Source organism: Telmatherina bonti (assembly GCF_933228915.1).
Source record: "Telmatherina bonti genome assembly, chromosome: 2".
Taxonomy (NCBI): Eukaryota; Metazoa; Chordata; class Actinopteri; order Atheriniformes; family Telmatherinidae; genus Telmatherina; species Telmatherina bonti.
In genome coordinates, this window is record NC_136620.1 from 18,148,767 (window position 1) to 18,170,342 (window position 21,576).

General features: G+C 39.6%; 1 protein-coding gene across 1 annotated transcript in view; it reads right to left on the reverse strand.

Annotated features, from left to right (window-relative positions):
* met (MET proto-oncogene, receptor tyrosine kinase) overlaps positions 1 to 21,576 on the reverse strand; it is a gene marked incomplete at its 5' end in the record, with an annotated part of 73,858 nt that overhangs the window by 19,241 nt on the left and 33,041 nt on the right. Inside the window, 8 exons of the mRNA XM_079249168.1 lie at positions 1,754 to 1,963; positions 12,665 to 12,764; positions 13,129 to 13,293; positions 13,502 to 13,638; positions 15,514 to 15,628; positions 16,216 to 16,373; positions 18,860 to 19,036; positions 19,439 to 19,567. Coding sequence (XP_079105294.1) covers positions 1,754 to 1,963; positions 12,665 to 12,764; positions 13,129 to 13,293; positions 13,502 to 13,638; positions 15,514 to 15,628; positions 16,216 to 16,373; positions 18,860 to 19,036; positions 19,439 to 19,567 — 1,191 coding nt within the window. The remainder of the gene's footprint in view (positions 1 to 1,753; positions 1,964 to 12,664; positions 12,765 to 13,128; positions 13,294 to 13,501; positions 13,639 to 15,513; positions 15,629 to 16,215; positions 16,374 to 18,859; positions 19,037 to 19,438; positions 19,568 to 21,576) is intronic.

Consider the following 21,576-nt stretch of genomic DNA (forward strand, 5'->3'; position numbering starts at 1 on the left):
GTTCGTTTCAGCAGTGTGAGAGAGCGAGTGTGTTTTACACCACTTAATGGAAAGTTGTGAGAAAACAAAGAGCTTAATTTGTTCTTCTTTCTCCACTTCTGCTGCTCTCTGACTTTCTTTTTTTTTTTCTAGTCACTTTTTTTTCCTCTGATTCCACCTCTTTCTCTCACACAAACACACACACACACACACATTTACACACTTGTTGGAGCATAGCAGAAAGCAATAAAGCGAATGATCACATTCCTTGCGTGACAGTTTGGGATTTTCCAATTTGACACAGAGTGGAGCCTCGCACCTGTCCCTCTCACACAAACACACAGCATTTCGGGACTCTACACACACACACACACACACACAGCAAGACAACTCTAATTTGCTCACTTGTTCATCAAATACAATCATCAAGTGTGTGTTTCCAAACAGTGGGTGTGACCGTGCTGTGCAGAGAGCAGGAAGGAGTTCAGCTTATTAAAGACATGTCGTATTGGTAACAGTATGAATAAACTGTCAGGATTATAAGTGGAAGTGAGTTTTTCTGCAGCCATCCGTATTGTGATTGGCAGCGATAATAGCCTGACTTTAAGCCAAAGCCAACAGCCCGGGTCCTTAATGTGTCATCAGACGGTTGCACAGCTGACAGTTCGAGGTAAATAGTATTTTGTTTGGCTGTTTGCTTCAATTTGGAGGCTGGGCTTATCAGATGGCAGCAAATGAGCCCAGCGGTTGCTCTTTACTGGAGGCCCACAGCAAAGCTGGGTTATCAGATGACGTTAAATGTGGCCTGTTTCGGGTGTGACGTCTCATCCCAACCCCCTCTGGGTAAAAACAGAGGGGTTTGTCTGGGCTGAATGGAGGGATGAAGGGGGGGTAGATGCTGGGTTGGTGGTGGGCTTAACATTTGGGCCAAGGTCATGCCTGTGAAAAGAGTGAAAAAAAAAAGAAAGAAAACAGCCAAGATCCCTTGCGAAAGGTTCAGAACAGCTGCCACAAACCGTTGGGCCACAGTCAAGGGGAAAGAAAAAAAAAAAAAAAGGAAAAACATGTAGAAGTATGTATTTCATTGTGTTCATTGTGGGGACTTGTTTGAAAAGCAGCATTAATATGTCAAAAGCTTTGACCTTAGCAAGAACAATACAAGTCAACAGAGAGCGCACACAGAGAGGTGTAGCAGCGGAGGAGAGATGGGGAGGTTGGGGGGGAGGGGGGGGGGAGGGTGTAAACGATGGGAAACAGACTCCATGTCCTGTTTTTCTTTCTGTATTGTTTCCTTCCCAGCCTGACCCGGACCCGGGACGGCTGTACGTGTGAATGTGTTTAAAGAGTATGAGGTAAAGTGCACAGACCGGTGCACGTGAACTTCAGCTTGTCTACAAATGAACGGCATGAAGTTAAGTTAAAAGAAGTTAACAAACTCAGCTGAGAGGTTCAAGTTTATCTTTTCATTTGGTTTCAGATTCTGCTTCCTTTCTTGCCGCTCTGCCTGGCACTTCTTACGCTTTTAGAATTTGCTACAGCTCATAAATAGAGATTTTCTTTCTTAACATCCATAAACTGGATGATTTTCTGTTACGCTCTTGAGTTTGCACCTGTTTCTGCCAGTGTCGCCCCCCCGCAGCACAGCTGTAGAGGCAGAACTTTACTAAAGGTTATGGTTGTGTGCTACGTCTTCTTAATCTAACTAAAGAAGGAAAAAAAAAAAAGGGGAAGCAGCAGATGTTAATGTAATATTTAAAAGCACAAGCACCCTCACTTTGAGCTCCACAATGCTCTTGTTGTCCTTGGAGGTCAGCTTGGGGTCCTGGAAAAGTGGGTCCTCCACATAGATCAGGTCCTTCTGATCTGTGGAGAAGCCGTCCAGGACAAATGCCACCTTGGTGACCACAGGGGGCTGCAGGGCCAGTTTAGCCAGAGAAGGCGTGGTGCACTGGATGGAGGTCCGGTTTTCTCCGTACACACAGCTCTGAGGATGAGACAAACACAAACCAGTTACAGAAACTGTAAAAAAAAAAGAACATTACAGCTGTAAGATCAGATATAAAACAACAAAATAGCATTAACTCTCAGTTTGGCAGCTTCTAATACGTTCAACACATTTCATAGGACAACGCCTGCTTTCAGCCACTGCTGTGTTTACACGTATGGCCTGAGGGCACAACAGTTTTATCCCATCCTGGCTTCAGCCAAGAGAGGCATTCCAGCTTTTGTGCTCATTAAGACCCCCAAGCAAGACACAGACAGCTTGCAAAATACAAAACAGTGGTTTTATTGAGGTGTGGCAAAGTTTTATGTTGTTTGAAGCAACTATAGGTGAGAAGTTGATGTTCGGCTATTTATGAGGCAAATATTCTATTCTTAACCTCACGCGGCTTCATCTGCAGAAGAACCCAAGCGTTAATTTCCTTTTCTGTGAGAACTGAGAAGATGAATCTGGTTTCTATTAAAAAACACTATTAATGAACCATTTGATTGACATTTTCACCATTTGACTTCTATTTCTACCTCTCATTGTTTCAGCAGAGCAAAAAGAAAAACTACTCCTGTTGTCAAATAGCAAAACTTGTGTTCAACAGTCTTGTTTAGAGGAATTTTAATTACTCAAAACTTTTCCACAGTGGTTTTTTTTATGGGTCTGTCCACAAAAATGTTAACAATTTAGGCGCTTTCAGACTGTGGGGACACCTTCAGGTAGAACATCTGTCGTGGTTGTAAATGAACTGATGTAGAAAATTGTGTGCTCTTCATCCTGCTTCACAGAAAGAGTGATGTTTGCCTCCATAAAGTGTAAATAAGTCATTGAATTCATTCTTGCCTTTAAATATGGGGAAATCATCATTGTGATGTAGCTATATTATCAGCCCAATGCATGATTGTTACACCTCCATACTAGTTGGAGGTGTGAGAATAAAATTTGAAGAAATATTTCCCCATGGAAAAAGAAACATTTATTTATTCAAAATAAAATTCTAAGAGTTTCAAATGTGCTACATCTCTGATTTAGTCTTTCTATCAATGAAACTCTCCTCAAGATATCTCTGGATTTTTCTGGTCTTGGCAGCAGTTTACCAAAGTATATCGCTGCAGATTATGTTGAAGTCATTTGGCCCTTTTTTTCTAATGAAAGACAATGGTAGTCTGAAGCCTCATCCAAGAGGATTAATCTCTTTTCCCCCAAACTTCCGCAAGTTTTTTTTTTCTATCAACTTACATTTCTGTTGTCTAGTTGTAAAAAAATAAAAACAAAACACATATGCCTTAACTTCCATATTTTGTCATGTGCTATTGTAAGAAGATATTCTAAATGTAAACTTCAGGCAGCACAGTGTCAAGAAATCCACTAATACATCTACAGTGAGATGAATATCGACAAAAAAAAAAAATAGATCACTATATCACTTTTTATACAAATAGCAGTGCAAAGTGTCATTTATCAGTTGGAGACCAGCTGACTGCTCATTGATCATTAATAGCGTCAGAAAAAGTTGAGACTAAACACAACATCTCAATCAGCTTCCAAATGGTGTTTGTCATTGCTGAACTACACACTGCAGACCTCAGATGGCAGATCTTCCTGATACTCAGCCAGAAACAGCTGCAATAAATAAAGACGATAATAGATAGTAATTATTATTTTAAGTATGGTAACATCTGAGACTCGTCTCATCCTAGTCATAAGATACAGAGTTGTAAAACTGTCACACTAGCATAGAGAACAGGGTCACATCAGTGGTTTTACAAACAGAATGGGAGAGTATCTGGTGAGGGAGCCATCGGTTCACATGCTGGCGTTAGTGGGATCCAAACATAGACTATATATAATTAAATGGATAAACCCTCTGTGACATCATCTGCAGATTTGTGGACAGACATTTTAAAGCTTGAGGAACTCAGCATTCCACTATAGATGAACAACAGGGACATTTAAAGCTGATTGGACAGAAGTGTGCTTCTTTTAGGACTTGTATCTATTCTGTTATAAAATTATTTTCAGATGACCCATCAGCGCACATTCCAGAGGTTGTATATCCAGCTGACAAAACATTAATGAGTCTCTGAACAATTCCACTCAAGTTTTTCCACTCAAGTAAGCTTTCAAACATGCCACTCAAAGGGCATGTTTGAAAGCTTACACCTAGTGGTCATTGGTGACATTGCAATTACAGATACTGTAATTCTGCTGTCTATGGATTTAAATATGTAGCAAAATTTCCAGAGACATTAAAATAAATAGATTTTGAAAGCTGTTGTTAATGATGACAATAATCAAGTCACCTTAACAACAATGTAAACAGTTACAAGGACGAAAGAGTTAACTAAACACTGAAACATATGTGCAAAGTCCTCCTGAACCATAGCAGACATCTTCCATGTTCAGTTTGTTTCTTTTTATGTTCAGATTTTATTGTTTCTTGCAAAAAGTAAGCTGTGAAAATTTAGGTTTTTACACACTGAATACATGAATATTCCCCCCCAGCCTGCCATACAGATATCCAAGGTTGTACTGCAAAATGAAGCCTATCTGGATGCTGAAATATGAACGCTGACACTTACTCTGTGGACGCAACCAATGAAAGCATGTTATTATTTCTGAGTTACAAAAGTAAACGTGTTCTTGAGTCAATATCCAATGAGGATGTGGTGTATTACAAAAGGTCCTGATATCAATGCGCTGTCTGTAACCTTTGAATACAGACACTTCTGTCTTTACACTGTTTGGTAAACAGTAAGTACAGTAAGAATCAGTAAGAAGTAAAACTTCTCCTGAACAAGTGCAAGTGATCATTTTTTGTGTGATCAAACTTTGCATTTATCACTGACTCTATTAGTAGATCCTGCTCTCTGAAAGGTAAAACAAATGTTCCCACTTACTCTAGATTGTTGCTATGGATACAATTCTGTGTAATGCCATCAGTAATCTGGACATACAGGTATTAGCAAACAAAAGGGCATATTTAGCCTTACATATTTTGTGCTCGTTGAAAGTGTCATTCAGAATTTAATTCTATGTGTTCACAAGCTGTAATATATGAATAACCAGTAGAGGCAGAACTGGTACTAACCTACTGGTTAGTACCAGTTTGACTGGATGTAAGATCAAAGGGTCGACGGTGGTAAAAATGACAGAAAGTTTAGAAGATAAGTCATGGCATGTTTGGTCTAAAGCCTGTTTTGTCACCATGTTTATCATATTGTTTACGCTTTACAAATTCAGCAACTCTTTCTGAGTTCTCTGATGTGCTCCCCAGTGGAATTCTTCACTGTGTCGTACACAAGCAGCTATCCGATGATGGATGAGGGAGCTGGACAGAGCAGCAGTTTCATGCAAATTTACTTATGAGCAAACAAGCTATGTGAACATAATTCCTGAATAATGCAGTCTCTAAAGTTTAAAAACCATTTGACAAACTGGCTGAAGTTGCTTCCAGCAGTCTCATTCTTAGCTCACTCCCTGGAGAGTTGCACTCACTGAACTGGCAGCAACTGCTGAAGTGTGGCCGAAACCTCCTTATGCACTTGCTAATCTGACCTGTTAAGCAGTAGCAACCCAGATGGACGCTCACAAACCTACTTGCTATCTTCAGATGCAAATGTTGAAATTCACTGTCAAGATGTAAATATCTTTGAAACTTGTAGACATCTGTGTATGTGAACGTGTAAGGACAGGAGGTCACTTAACAAAACCAACCCTACTCCAACACGTACCAGTAAGGAGCAAACAGAACTGGGCTGTAGAGTGAACCCTGCCCCACCAGCACACTCCCTCCCACACCATCTCCCCAAGGGTGCAGCAAAAGGAAAAATGTCCAGTGAATTAAAGGAAGCCTCAGTCAGTTTCATTGTTCAGTCGATGTCTCCTCTCATTTCGGGAGAGGAGGTGAGGGGCTATAGGTGAGAGCAGCTGTAAATACAATTGCTAGGCGAGTGGGGCAGCCAGCAGGCTGGGATCTTTTCTGTGGGGTGATGAGAGAAGCAGCCATCCCCAAGTCTCCGCCAACCCCGAAGGGTCATTACCGGCAACGGCCCGCGTAAAAACCAAATCATAATGTGGCTCGCATGTCCAAAAGTGCCTGTCAAATCTAGAGTGATTTATACCATAGACGTTTTCCTCCTATTTCCTACCACGTTGTGTTATGTGATTATTTATGTAGGATTTAAACTCTCTTGTCCTGCTGTTTGCTTTGCTTGACTTTGGAGTAAATGATTTCCTCTTGTGTATGAGGCAGATCTGGACAGTATGTGGGTGTAGTGAGTTTTACAGTTGTTCTCTTTTCCTTTTTTAAAAGTAAACTTTTTGCTTCATGTGGTTTTCTTCTGACATTTTTTTTTTTCTAAATCTGACATAAGTCTCTCTAACCTCTGCAGAGTTATGACTGCCAAGCAGGTTTGCAGAGTTTACTTATTAGTGTGACATCACATGGGTGTAGAATGACATCAGAACACATGCCGATTTAGCTGCATTTGTATCAAGGAAGACTTTGGTTTTAAAATCTCTGGCACAGAATATTCTGTGAAGTCAGCGTTGGAAACCGTCTAAAAAAAGAGTAAGGACTTTCTAAGAATACTTTACAGCTGATTTAATGAACCACCTGCCACTAAAAAGTAACTTTAACTAATCAAATCACTGAACCACTTTAAGAAAATGCGACTGGGAGACAAGCGAAAGTATCTTTCCCTAAAAGAAAAGCCTTTCTCTGATCCAAACTATGAATAGTTTGCAACTATTAAGCAACTTGAAGAGACAATAGTTTTCTTGTTGGGTAAAGGCTGAGCATGAATCATTAAACCCTTTAAAGTTTGCACTAAGAGAAAAAAAATGCAAAAAAAATATTTCATTGCACTTTTTCCTTTTCCTTTGGACAATAATAACAAGAATCAGTGTCGTTTACCAAACACTTTTGATAACAGTTAATAATGTATAAAGAACAGTGTGGACAAAACAGTAATGGGTTAAAATACTCACATTTGGCATTACATACACAAGCCAAGTGGTAAAATAACTCAGTGAGATTTTTTTTTACACATATTTTTGAATGAAATTCAATATAGTCACTGAACAAAATGCTTTACTAAATTATAGAGCAGGACATTAAAGAGGTTAAATATGATGCATTATATCATATTATATGAGGTAGTGGCTCTAAGCTGGATCCCCATTGAGCACCTGGACAAGTCAAACAAAGCTGGTAGACAGAGCTTACTTGATGATTTACATGGTGTGTTATAAAGAAATAAACATAAGGTTGTCTGTGGAAATGGTTTGGACATGAGTAGGTATTTGAAAGCACCCTGAATCTGATTGAATGAACCGTGTGTCTGCTAGCATCATCCACCAGATGAAATACAAAAGACCAAAACCTGTTGATATGATAAAACAGCTAGATAATAATAAAAAGGCCTGATCTAATATTTTAGTTTAGTAAAGCTTAGTAACTATGGTAAGAAAATCATATAGTTTGTCATAATGTTTGACAAATACTCTGTTAAAAATGTTTTAAATATGTAAATATGTTAAAATTATTACATATACAATAATAGTATATTCAGATATAAGATATTACTTATCTTTTTAAACAAAGGTATCTAAAAATGCTAAGAAAAGAGGCACAAAATTGGAAGATACTGTCTCTTACTGCTCCGCCTCACCGTCCTATTGACATTTGAAGCAACACTACATAAGTTTCCGATCTTGAAACCATGGCTGATTAAGCATAAGAATGGGGGACATTATTGAAGGAAACTAGGAAAAGAAAGAGAGAAAGAGCAAGAGATAACAAGAGTCAACACTGGAGTGACTTTTACTGACTGGAGAGAGCTCAGAGAAGAGACAGGATACAAGATGGATGCTGAGTTACTCTTTGGAGGGAGTGTCAGAGTGCAAAATTCCCCCACAGTTCAGTAGCGCCACCATTAATGAATTCTTGCTTGTGTACTGTTTTAAAATATTTGAGCATTGCTTGAAAATTACAAGCAACTGTGGACAACCTGGTAAGTTGCTAAGAACCCAATAAATCATAACAATCCTTAAACTAAACCATAAAATCCCTCCTAGTTTAATATGTCCAAACGGGACTAACTACCTTCTTTATCCTGATAGGAAATGTCATGTTTTACTTCAGTTAGATTTACCTCCAACCTCCATCCACATTCAACCAACAAGCAGCTTCACTGGGAGCATTCAGAGCATTTTAACACCTTGACTGCTCACCCACGGAAAAACGTTACTCATTCACCTTCATTGACTTCCTGCTCCTGGGCAACCCCCCCCCCCCCCAGCTGTGAGGGGCATGGGAAAGGAAAGAAGCTTCATGAGGCATTCAGGTGTCAGCTGGAAGGATTTAGTCTTCTGGGAGGAGATAGGAAGAGGAGACTGACACGAAACAGACCAATTTGGTGAGTTTAGGCGACAGGTGTCTGGCTGCAGTGAAGTTTCTTGTTAAACTTTAATAACAGAAAGGGTGCAGCCCTGCAAGGCAAAGCTGGCATCGAGCTGTGTGCTGGTGCAGGACTGCTCTGCAGCAATGCAAAAATTCACAGATCACTTTTTTTCTTCCGGTTTTGTGTATATATAGACTGCTTTGGCTTCTGTGACCGTGCCAGCTTTTCACGATGGATCGTAACAAAAATCTCTTTCATGTTTGTGGGAAAGCTGAGATTGGCTGAGACCAGGCTTTACTGGAGATCTAAGGGGCAGATATCAAGTCAACACTGGACTGTTTTTTTTATGCTCTGCTCCAGCTGAGACCCCTGAACCTCTGTTGGTATTTTAGCGTGGTTCTTGCTTTTTTTCCCTCTCTCTGCAACCTGCTTTGGTGTAAAGATTTCATTATTTCTTGGCTGTTTTCCAGGAAACATGATTCTGAAGCTGGTTTCTGCACAGCCTCATTTAGGTTCATGAACACCACTCTGAAGGGTTGTGAGGTTGGCTCACACTACCCAGCTTTCTAGGGCTGGAAAGCTCTGGGTTGTGTGTTTGTGAGAGATCCCTCGAAGGGTTTCGGAGGGTTAAGACAATAAGACACTTATGCTGTCCCTTCCCAGGCTGAGCCCTAACTCATCCCGTTTACTGGAAGGAATTTAACAAGCGACAGCTGGAGCCCAACGGGACATGATCCCTTCCTAAATCATTAGTAATGATGGACTTATTTCACACAAGCCTTTTACATCATGCCTTCTATCAAAAGCTGGTCTCTTAGTCAAGCTTACACTCAAAAAATAAACTTTCAGGACCAAAATCTATATTTATAATAACATGCTGCTGACTTGAAAATGAACTCAACCCTGACATCCGTGTTGTAAACTTCCAATGCAGGAGCATTTAAAGAAAAAGAAATAAAAAAGGTGATTGACCCTCTTAATCTGAAACTACAGTTGAGATTACATCCCGTATAATTCATTGTAACCTCCATGTACAGATCGAAACATGAGAAGCATGAAACTTTAAGAGCGAGAAGACGGGCACTGTGTAGTTCCTGGAGCGAGTCCACTTTCTGCACCAACAGTTGATCACTGAGTTGATGCCAATGACTTTGCTAGAAATCTTTAAGCCGATCCATCTATACCTTTTATGACTAATCCTGCTCATTAATAAGTAAATAAACCAAACCAAGCCAGTTTTAGGGCTCCAGCAGACCCATTGTTCCCAGCAGTAGCACCTATGGAATACTTGACCGCTAATTTTATGTAGTTCAGTCTTAGTGAATGTCTATAAAAAGCAGCTGAATATATTTTTTATTCCAACAAGCTTTAAGTTAGACTTGGGCTCTGGTCACTACTTTTATATTCTATAGTTCTATTTTATGTTTTCCCTGTTGTGAATTTTACTGCCTTTATTTCTCTGTGACGCATTTTGTGCTTAGTGTCTGTAAAAGATTCTACACTACAGGACACAACTCCAGCTTCCTAATATACATCTATATTTTTATGTTGTCTTACATGTTATTATGATTCTATAGATCTATTCAATCACAAATATGAGACAACTAGTAAAGCAACAAAAGTTAGTGCAAAAAATAAAAGATAACTGAGTGTAATGGTTTACTAATTTAATATTTTATACACAAGACAACATAGTAAACATAACACATAAATAAACATAAATACTAAAAGTAACTTTACGCAGGACAATAAATTGTGTTGTGGTTATTTATTACAATTTTTATCTGATTTCTTTTTTTTAATCTTCCTATTTCTAGTCCTATTGTGTGTGTGTGTGTGTTCTTTTTTTACAAATCCTATTAATACATTTTTCAATGATAGCACTTCCTCACGTTTTGTACTGTTGGCTGACTTTAAATGATTTCTGCGTGTGTGTTTGTGTTTATGTGTGTCAGGAAGTGAGAGAGGGAGAGTAATTACGGAAACCATAGACATAATGGTAGGTAACTATGGCAACAATGCTTGTGCTTCCTCCAGTTAGACGTTAACCTTTAGTAGTAAAACGGACCGAAACATAAAGGCTTAAACTGAAAGAATTTAGCAAAGTTTCTAGATAATCTAAACACTGTTTTGTGAGAGAAGAACCTGCCTTCAGATCTGCACTTTTGCTTCATCTATCTTCAGTCTATTGTAACTGTTTTTAACACGCATGCAAATGTTCCCATGTGGACACATCCAGGTGCAGCAAGTGCTGGCGACTTCTCAGAGCGGCTCCGTTGGAAACATTTCGAACAGAGTTGCTTAAAAGACGCTTTAATAAAACCAACTGGACGGGGAAAAGTTTCTTCGGGCCATAAACCTGATTGCAGAGCCTTAAAACCTCCGTCTGCTCTTTGTGTTTGTGTGTAAAAAGCGCCTGAGCTCCCTTGAGTCCCATCAACCACTGACCTGAACACAGGTCGATGACCAGGGAAAGGGAAACTGAAAGATGAGACGCTGCAGGGGGTGCTTTTTATGTGTGTGTGTGTGTGTTTTGTGAAAGAAGGATTAGTGTTAAAGGGATAACCCCTCCCTCTGAAGTCATGGAAGTCTTATTCCATGAAATGTGTTGTGAAAGTGTGTGTTTACTGAATGTATTCTTATCCCCTAACAGAACCTGCAGCAGCGTGTGTCTCAGCATGACAGATACCATCATTACGGCTTGTCTTCCACCTGCTTCCCCAAGGCAAAACATCAAACAAACAACGGCATACCTTCCCTGTGTGTGTGTAAAAACCTGCTTGTTTATGACTCACCAGGAAATTTGTCACTTTTACTTGAAAAGAGCAGGATCTAAAGAAACCAGTAACTACCAAAGAAAGAGTTGCTCCAGATGTTTCGCTTGTCTTGTTTAGCCTCTGCGATGGTGGATCCAAACCATGGTAGGTTGAAGGGTAGTTTTGTGATCAGAGTGCCAAAGATTGGCCTGAAGCTTAAATCAAAGGCAGCACAGTTATATGGGACACGTTTAAAGTCTATTACATACAGACGGGTAGGAACAAGGACTTAAACGCGACATTGTTCAGCCGTCTCTCCATCGACGCGGCTCAGGTAATATAATATTGTATGTACAAGTCAGCTATAATGAGCCCCACCAAGCCCAGTTGCCTTTGACTTATGACCTGGGTGACATTTTATATGTATTTAAACACCTTTTTCAATGCTTTTGTAATTGAGCTACATGAATTTCATGAGATTTTTAAAGGTCTGCAGACAGCGCGGTGAAAGCGCGATGCGTCTTGGCGTGTGTAATTTAAAACAGCCCTGGGCCGTCGCCATAAAGACCAGTAGAGTTGAGACAGAAATGACGTCCTTCAGGCGTGCATATGTGAACACTTTCCTGCGTTTAAATAAAATACAGCCTGACGGAGGTGAGGAGAGCCAAAGCATCCTAAAGGCTTCGCTGCTGCTACTGTGCGTGAGTCGGAGGTGACAGCTGGATCCTACACATCAGACTGTGGATTTTCCATTTCCTTTCCTCTCATGTCTGTCTGAAACTGTAGCTCTTTTCCATTGTCAGGAATGATATTTTCCTCTGGATGGCTTCTGGAGGATGTAAGTGTGTACATAATGAGAATACCATCGACGTGACTTAGAGGTAATGAAATGTTTATTTTCCCACTTTGCCTGCCATGCAACACGTGATATCGCCGATGGTTCGTTTCTTTCTGTTTTTTTTAAACAAACAGGCAAACACCTCGGCTGAAGTCAGGAACTGAGCCAAGAATGAAAAGTAAATTTGACACATTGATGTTTGCATTTGAAACACCTGACCACAATGATTGAAACAATGGCTTCGTTTGTGATGCAGTTTCGAAGATCAACAAGATGGACAGGTTGGTAAAAACATGCCTTCCTCCGAAGCACCAATGATATGAGTTTGTTGTTTTTTTGAGGACGGGAGAAATGGTCGACCGTCAGGCGTTCTGATAGAAATCTGATCAATCCAGACCACTAAGCTCTGATGCAGCTCCATGTTTTCTTGCCTCTGCTGGAGAGGGAATCATGCTTTTTCAAAGATCTGATTAGTTCGAGATGTGCAACGTGAACGTAATCTTGGTCCGGTGTAAGGTTGCACCTCCCCCAAACTGAACCAAGTACTCAGTCAGACTGAGTATATCAGACTATCCTGATGTGAAAAGCACCTAAAGATTATTTGTTTTAATCATTTTCTCTAACAAAAAGCACACTTTGTGATGTCGGCGTCTTCACTAGCAGTTTCTGACTAACTGGTATCGCTCGTACTTACCACATGGAAGACTGCCGCATCCTGACCGGTGGTGAGGACCATCTGGGGCTGGAGGCCAGATTGGAGATGGGAACCGTGGGCCGACACTGTACAGCCTCCGCTACAGTGAGGGGGGGATGTCAGCGTTAGAATCACATACAGACACAGGAGATTCCCACTGGGAGGGACCTGCTGTTAACGTTAGCAGTTTAGTCACTCGTCACCTCCCACTCGTTTCCTACTGCTGTAAAACTACAGCATTAATCTGTCTCGCACAGACTTCCCAACATACCTCCTGTGAGGTGGAGAAACATGCAAGAGCTCAAATTCGGAGGGGATTAGCTGAGGTGACATTTACAAAGAGTGATATCAAAACCATTCCCTAAATTACAAGTGTGCAAACACTTCACGCATGATCGTCAAACTGCAAACACAGAAACTTTGGAGTTAAAGAGGAAGCTTTTCTGAGCGGACGGTATCCTCACCTCACGAAGGAGCGTAAAGGCTGGATCCTGCTGATGAAGGGGTCTTCGTTGTATGTGAACAGCATGGGAGCGAGGCGCTCTACAGAATCCACTGTGAGCTTTACAGGCTGCTCTGAGTGGGCAGGATTTGGAGGTGTCTTACAGGTCAGCATGGTGGACGACAAGCTGATGGCGAAGATGGGGATTGAGGTTAAAAAAAATACAAACATGGAGAATCTTGGAGTATTTTGGAAGATATAAGTCATTGTTCATGCAGTTCTGTTGGTTACGGCCTGCAGATTATTTCTCCTAAAGTTACACAGTAAGAAGATTTAAAGTATCTGCTGTAAAAATATTATTGTGTCAGAAAGTGAGAAAAAGTTTATTCACACACCTCTGGATCTTACACACTGACTTCCCCACAGTCACCTCTTGCCTGTTCCCAGTGTCCAGGAAGGCTCCTCTGATGGTGAGCATGGTGCTTCCAGACTTTGGGCCGAAAGTGGGAAAGATTTCTTTGATGATGGGGTCCTGGATGAAGACAAGGAAAGGCTTTGAACAATGTAGCACAGCTTTACCTATTTCAGTTTCTGCTTTTAATTGAAACTTTTTTTAATAGATTTCTTGGTTACATGAAGTTCTTTCAGCAAATTTTCAGCTCCGACTCTCAGGCGTTTACGTTGGTGCAACGATGTGTTCCTCTTACAAATTATGCTGTAAACGTTTAACTTGCTTTCTTAAAGAAGGATTTACTCGTCGAACTTCCTGGTAGTTGGCGCGGTCGGCTCTGGGATCTCGTAGATTTCCTTCTGATTTTGACTTTGCATTATCTACATTAAACCATCATGTTTATGGTGCTGTTTTTTTGTTTTTTTTTTAAGAGAGATCTTTCAGCATTTTTTTTCTTCCATATAACCTGCCCTTTATGCAACTGTTCTCTAAGTTTCACCTGTTGAGTCTAAACTTTAAATCTGCCTCTGCCTTTTCTAATAGCAGGCTGACACAAATGTTTAGACTATTTTATTAATATACAGGTATATTTCATCCACTGGTATGCTAATTTATTGTTTTTTTTTTAAAGATAATCATGTGATTTTGAGCATTTTTCCAAAATAATTAATCATCAGACTGGGATGTAAGGCCAAACTGAAACGTCTGCATGGACGGAGAAATGGATCTTGGGAAGGACAGAAGATCAGGGGATGAAAACTGAACTTCTACATTCAGGTATATGATGTGTGTGTAATATCAAGATTAAACTTCTTTGCATGATGTATCACGTGGTGAAGGTCATGTACTTGGTATTTGCAGCTTGTTGCATTTGACAGGCTATGTCTGTCTGTTTCTTGGTGTTTAACATGTTGTATTCTTGGACAGGTCACTCTTGGAAAAGAGATTTTTAATCTCAATGAGGTTGTATTGAGTTAAACAAATGGAGAAATGAGACGATATCCCTCTTGTGTGGATCTGAATGATCCTAAAAGCTCAACAAACTTTCTGACAAGGCTTCTCGCATTTTCCTTGGCATTAGATGGTCAACTTTAACCTGATTGGTCAACACCCTGGCAGGTTCCCTGCAGCTCTGCGTTGTCATCTTGTGTAAACCCAAACCTTCCTCCCAGCCTGAGATCTTAAGAAGTTAGGAATTTACTTCATTTCTTTCAATCCTCACTAGAATAAAGTCTTCTGGCATCTGTACAGTCCAGCATCACCAGTGAGTATGATACTCTGAACAAGGTTTCCTTCACACACAAAGTAAAATTTGTGCTCAGTCTTGGTTTTATCCTGTGTGTTATTTAGCTTTTAATGGTCTGAAGGTTATCTGGCTGCTTTCAGGTAAATTCCCAGGTGGTTGTCATGATTACCAGGTGCTTCATTTATAATAGCCATTAGCTTGCTGTTTATCACACTAAAAATCTTCCTCCTAAATTATTTAGTTTGACTTGGCAGTCGCATACAGGAAGTCTGCAGAGGGTTCCAAACGTTCCCCTTTTACAGATTTGCAGGCTAATGGTTATTTGACGCCTTTCAATACTGAAAATATTATCATTATTACTTCCAGAGAATTGCGCCTTAAGCTGCAGTCGATTTTAGAGGTTTAGAGACAACTTTCTCTCCATTTTCTAATTATGTCCAATAACAAAGGTGACACAAGCAGGCAGAAAGGTGAAGGATTCAGGTGACGAAGCATAGAAAAGATGAGGATACTTAAGGTAAGATGCAGTTTTTGCTTTGTTATTTTGGAAAATGTTAATTCAATTACCTTAAAACATTATCTAATGTGAACATTTGTAGAGGTTTGATCACAAGTGTGATATTTTTGTTGTTGTGTCAATAAAATCTCAAACCACTTAAAAGAAACAAACAAAGAAATAAACGAAAGAAAAAAAACGAAACACATCTTACCACAAATGTGAACCCTTCCTTCTCGGCCTCCTTGTTTCCACTGGTGACCTTCACTATGTTTCCTGACGGGGTGAAGTTCCCACTGAACACTGGGGAACACTGCATCTCAGTCCATCTACACCCGACCCCCCCAAATAAGCAACAAACCAGGCATTATACACTGCCGCGGTTCCCAGCATTTAGCCTAATTCAATGATCCTGCAGTGCCCTGCAGGAATGCACAAAGACACTATCTTCATCTGGGATTGTGTGGGCAGTGTTTTTTTTTTGTTTTTTTTTTTCCCCTCCAATTTGTAATAAGGTTGTTTGTAGCAAAATTTCCATTCAAGGACTCTTGAATGGAAATTTGCCCCAGTGGATTAGAAAGAGTGGAAAGTTTGGATTCAGCGATTTTTTTCCCAGCAATTTTTTAGTTAAGGTGGTCATGTGTCCAACGTGGCAGGCTGCCGCAAGAAAACAGAGATTCCTTCAACACAATAACCCTATTTCAGCTGCTTCCCTATAGGACACCAGCGTAAGGCCATACATGTCCTAAAACATCCATGTCTCATATCATACACCGTATCTCTGCTATCTTTCAGATATAGTGCAGAAAATGAACTTTTTTTTTTTTTTTTTTTGCCTCACACAGCAAAAAACAAAAATTTTGCACTTTCATTAAAACATGCAAATAATTCACTTATAAAAACTTTAAAAACATACTTGTTGATCTGTTCTTGTCTGGGTATTTTGCACTGAGCTCCTCCCACTTTCACCAAAACCATTGAGGCCTTGAAGGTCTCTGTCTTGTCGAAGCCAAAGTTGCGTCCGCAAATTGTCACAGTTGTGGAGCCTCGCACTGGTCCGGAGGTTGGAAAAACCTGATAAACATTCAAGGAGTGAAATTTACTAAAAATTATTAATATTTTCAAAATACATAGCAGGTTGATAAATAGAATAATATTTATACAGAAGATTTAAATTGCGCTTTACTTCTGACGGCATTAAAAGCTCTTTCATTGGATCTATTTTTCCTCCACTCCTCCTTCATACTTTGTGATAGTAGCAACAATAGCTGGCAGAGACGTGGCAGCCAAAGCACGCCAACCCCTCTCTGAGCACCAGAGACATCTATACATACTGATATGGATAGACTGCAAACCTCCAACAGCCGCTGGATGGCATACGATTATTTTTAACATGATACCAGAGGAATATTTGACATACAAGTCTAAATGTAAGATCACAATTTTCTATAAAGATTTTTGATTTATTTGCATACTAAACTGCCATTGTGTTACTGCAGGGCCTGGCGACTCACTTGGGAATCTGTATAAATGGTGCAAAGCCTCCTAGATTGTAATATAATACATCAGGTAGTTGATGCACCTTTGACCCAGTGATTGGTGGGATGGGTTCCAGATTCCCCATGACCCTGAACTGGACAAAGCGGTTAAGAAAAAGGATGGATGGGAGGTAGTTGATGGTATTTTGTACTTAAGGTCTCTGGCTTACTCCTAATATGTGACATTGCCAGCCCCTCTCACTCCCCTCCCCCCAATGTTACCTGTATTTGTATTGCTTTGTGTGTTACTTTGTGTGGATAACACTAAACTGCAGTGCTTTTGACTGAACAGAGCTTGTGCAATTGTTAAAATTAAGCCCAATGTCCCAAAGTGAACAAATGGGGGTCACCAAAATGTGCTACACAACAATATATATATATATATATATATATATATATATATATATATATATATATATATATATATATATATATATATATATATATATATATATGTATATATATATATATATATATATATACATATATATATATATATATATACATATATATATATATATATATATATATATATATATATATATATATATATATATATATACATATATATATATATATATATATATATATATATATATATATATATATATATATATATATATATATATATATATATCTATCTATTTGAGATATATATATATTGTTGTGTAGCACATTTTGGTGACCCCCCATTTGTTCACTTTGGGACATTGGGCTTAATTTTAACAATTGCACATATATATATATATATATATATATATATATATATATATATATATATATATATATATATATATATATATATATATATATATATATATAAAATAGACTCCTAGTCAAAAATAAAAACACCATGAGTGTCCAATCAATTCTCATCCATGTACTGTGTGTTTTAGTGATGTCAGTGAGGGGTTGGAGCTACACTAGAAGAGTACATCATGACTATCTGAGTGACCTTGACTTTTCCTGCACAATTTCATTAATTAAGATGTATGAGAAACACCAGTGCAGAGGATTTTCTCTATTGAAAAGAACAAAAGAGAAATTTGCAAGACTGTTTGTTGATAGTTACATTACCTTCTGTTTTATCAAAAGACTGGCTTGGACTCAGACACAATGCATCATTTGTAGGGAGAATCTAGCTAATGGAAGCAAAACGTCCATCTTGGTTTGACATGTGGATACATTGATGTTTGGTAGTTGGATGAAGAGGGTCCTCAAAGAAAATAATAGGGGAACCACTGTTGTACTGTATAAAACAGGGGTCTACAGCTCTGGTCCTTGAGTTACACAATCCTGCAAGTTTAAATGTTTCCCTGCTTCAACACAAATGAAATGGTTCTCCCCATCAGTTTGCTGTCAACATCTTTCTGAGCAGGTTGACCTGATTCAGGTGTGCAGCACAGTCCTCAAAGACCAACTTAGGACACTCCTGGTGTCTTGAAACAATAAAAGGTGTATCATCTCACTTGTATGTATTTAATATAGTGCTCGTGTCTCACACTGTTTGGCCTGTTATGTCTTTAAAGTTAAATAAAAATATAGTAAAAAATCAAAGAAGAAGCCAGAGAAAGCTTTTTACAAGCTCTTGTGTCTCACTAACGCTTTTTGTTGTATTTAGCACTATGGCTGTCAGTCATTGTTTTTTTTTTTGTTGTTATATGGAGACAGTCAAGCAGCATGGGGTTGAGCAATATAGTTATATAGAATGAAAACCAGCTCCCTCGTCTCAGCAGTGGCAGACGTTATCAGAGCAGTCTCAAGTAGGAAGTACAGCTGTAAAAAGTCTGCCTTTTAGGAAGAACCATAACTAAACATGTGAGCTGTTTTTGGCACATGAGAGGAGTGAGAATAATGTCTTTTTCCAGCAGGGTGTCATCATATGCGAAGTAGACTAGTAGATGGACTCAGAAGGAAGCCGAAAAGCATCTAAAGTTTGGCTTTAAGACCCAGATTAGCTGCAGTGTTTACGCAATAGTGAGACATGGTAGCCCTCATCTTCATCGCCATGGAGACAGGTACCTTAGTGATGGCAGGTGTGCAGTAGTCCTGAGTCCACTCAGACGTGGAAGGACACTGATTCTTTCTGGTGCAGCGTCCGTCACACCAGCCGCATTCGGTCACCCTCGACGACAATAAACAAGACGTACAGGTGGTCAGCTGATCGCAGCCCGGGCCAATCAGAGGGATCTTCGTGATCTAGGAGTTTGACAGAATTTAGGGCAGAAATTTCATTAAGCCACGTTCTGACAGGCATGCACTGTTTTTTATTTCTGTCTGGACCACAAACGATTTCCAGTCAGGCAGAAAAGGAAGAAACAGAAAGGATTTGGATGAAGGAAAAACCATTTAAGAACATTAATCTTGTTTCTCTGCCAGCTCAGCTGAACGCTCATTGTTGTCTGTTTGCACGAGTTTTTGTCATCATCTTACTAATGCAAGAAATCTGCAAGGATTATATTCTGGAGGACTATATCTGTCAAACCTCTTTATTGCTAATATGTTCCCAATGTGCTCCAATTTCTACACTTCATATTTTGAAAGTAAATATCCAGAAGAAGCGATTGTATTTCTGTCCATGTTTTGTAGCTTAGAGCCCACCTTGTTGCCTGTGGCCACTAGCAGGGCTCCATCTGAGTGGGCATTATCCAGCAGCGCTACACTGGCAGAGACTGGTCTTGTGTCCAGGCGAATGTTCACATGGGGTGATTTAAATCGGGAGACCAGCACCTGGAAGAAAAAGAAGTTTTAATTATACTGAATTGACTTAAAAGAAAAGTGTAATAATATTGAACAAGAATGGAAAATAATGTAGATTTGCTCAAACAGAACAAAAACACCCGAGAAGAGATTCTTGATCCAGAACCAGATCTCATTCATTATGATTTCTTCTGATAATTTTAGCATGTGTTTGTGCATGAAGCAAAACTTTGTCTGTAGGTAGAAAAAAACCTCCAGAATTATGAACAGAGTCACGGAGACAGAAGGCATCAGATACCTGCCAGATATTACGTGTTTGCCTCTGACAACGATGTTATAGAGCAAAACAAAGGGAGGTTGGATCAGGAAAGCTGGATAGGGAGGTGGAGGTTTTGTTTACTTCATTGTTACTTTGGTATGCTGTTGATAAAATCCAAGAGTGAAATATTATACGAAGTCTGGAAATTACAACAATGGAGAAGCTGGAAGACATCAATCAGTTATTGTTGCGCTGTACCAGGACTGATTGGATGTTGGTAAAGAAAAATAATCCAGAATATGTCATCTCTTTAAACTTGCTCATTTGCAAGCAGAGCGAACAGTGAAGCTGATGTTTGATTTTTAAAATTCAATATAAAAACTAAGACACAATATTCCAAAAGGTTTAACAAACCCTGTCAAAAAAAACTGTAAAAACTAATATTGTGACTTGTAAAGAGAATAAAGTGCAAGACACAAGTCAGTTTGTCAGTCTGTCCTTGTCAGTGCGGGTGAAAGTTCACAACACGAATGGCTTTTTGGAAAGAAACTCTTTCTGGTTTTACAGCTGTGTGTTTTTGCTGGTCTGTATCATCTACCAGATGGTACGAGCCCAAACAAATGGCGACCTGGGTTGGAGCAGTCATGGATGATGTTTAATGCTTTTTTTTAGATGGCATGACTTGGAGATGCCCTCCAGGGTGGCAGCTGGCAGCTGATGAGCAGAAGCAACCTTTATGTGTGTTACTGCAAAGCTGCATCTGTTCTGCTAGGTAGAAAGAAAGGATCCGTCTCTCCAGAAAACCCTCCATGCCATAACCAGGTTGTATTAATACAGAGTTGAGCCGGGTCTGAGTCACACTCTTTCTGCTAGTCCAGTATCAGTTCTTTATTTTGGCACCAGGCTGCCAGTCTCATCTGTGTGTTGCTTTATCTCCACCTGAGATGAGGTAAATAACAGTTGTGTTGTCAGTGAATTTAATGATATTGGAAGAGTGGAAAGGTCAGACATACAGCATGAAAAAAAGTGGACTTAACAAACAACTTTGAGGAGCTTAAAGAGTAACAGATGAGGACGTTTGGGAGCCAAGTTTGACATGTTTGGGAGTGATTTATCAAAAAGTCTTCGGTCCAGGTACAGATACTTGAGTCAAAGCCCAACTGTAGCAGTGTCCCAGTCAGAATACCTATCAACAGCATCCTCACAGAGGCTGGTGATGGAAGTGGCTCAGTGTGGAGGCATCTTTAGTGGACTGTTTGACTCTAAAGACTTAAGGGTGGCTGTATTGTAACACAGGAACATCAAAAGAAAAAAAAAAACACTTACTAGTGAAATGAATGAATAAGATGATAACATAGTTTTATCATTGCACACAATGATTCCTCTTGGTGTGTGTGTGTGCCTACTCCAGTACTGTGGCCTACATAAATGACAGTATAAAGACGTGTAAAACGGCTTGGAATAATATACAAGGCCTCCTGTCCTTGCACAAATGTATACGTTGCATACAAGTGGTGACAGTAGCCTTTCTGCTTCCCTGCATCGACCTTGACTGTTACAGCTGCAAGATGCAGGAGATGAAACCAGTCGCAGGGATCCCAGTAAAGGTTTGGGAAAGGGCCAGCTGCTAACGGTGGTTACAGTTTTAAAATGAAACACGAAGAGAGGAATATCTTTTGAAGGAACAGTTTTTACCATGTTTAGTTTAGTTTAACAGACACCAGAAGAGGAAACGGGGTAATTATGGCTCTCTGATCAATAACTTTTAATCTTTCCTGAT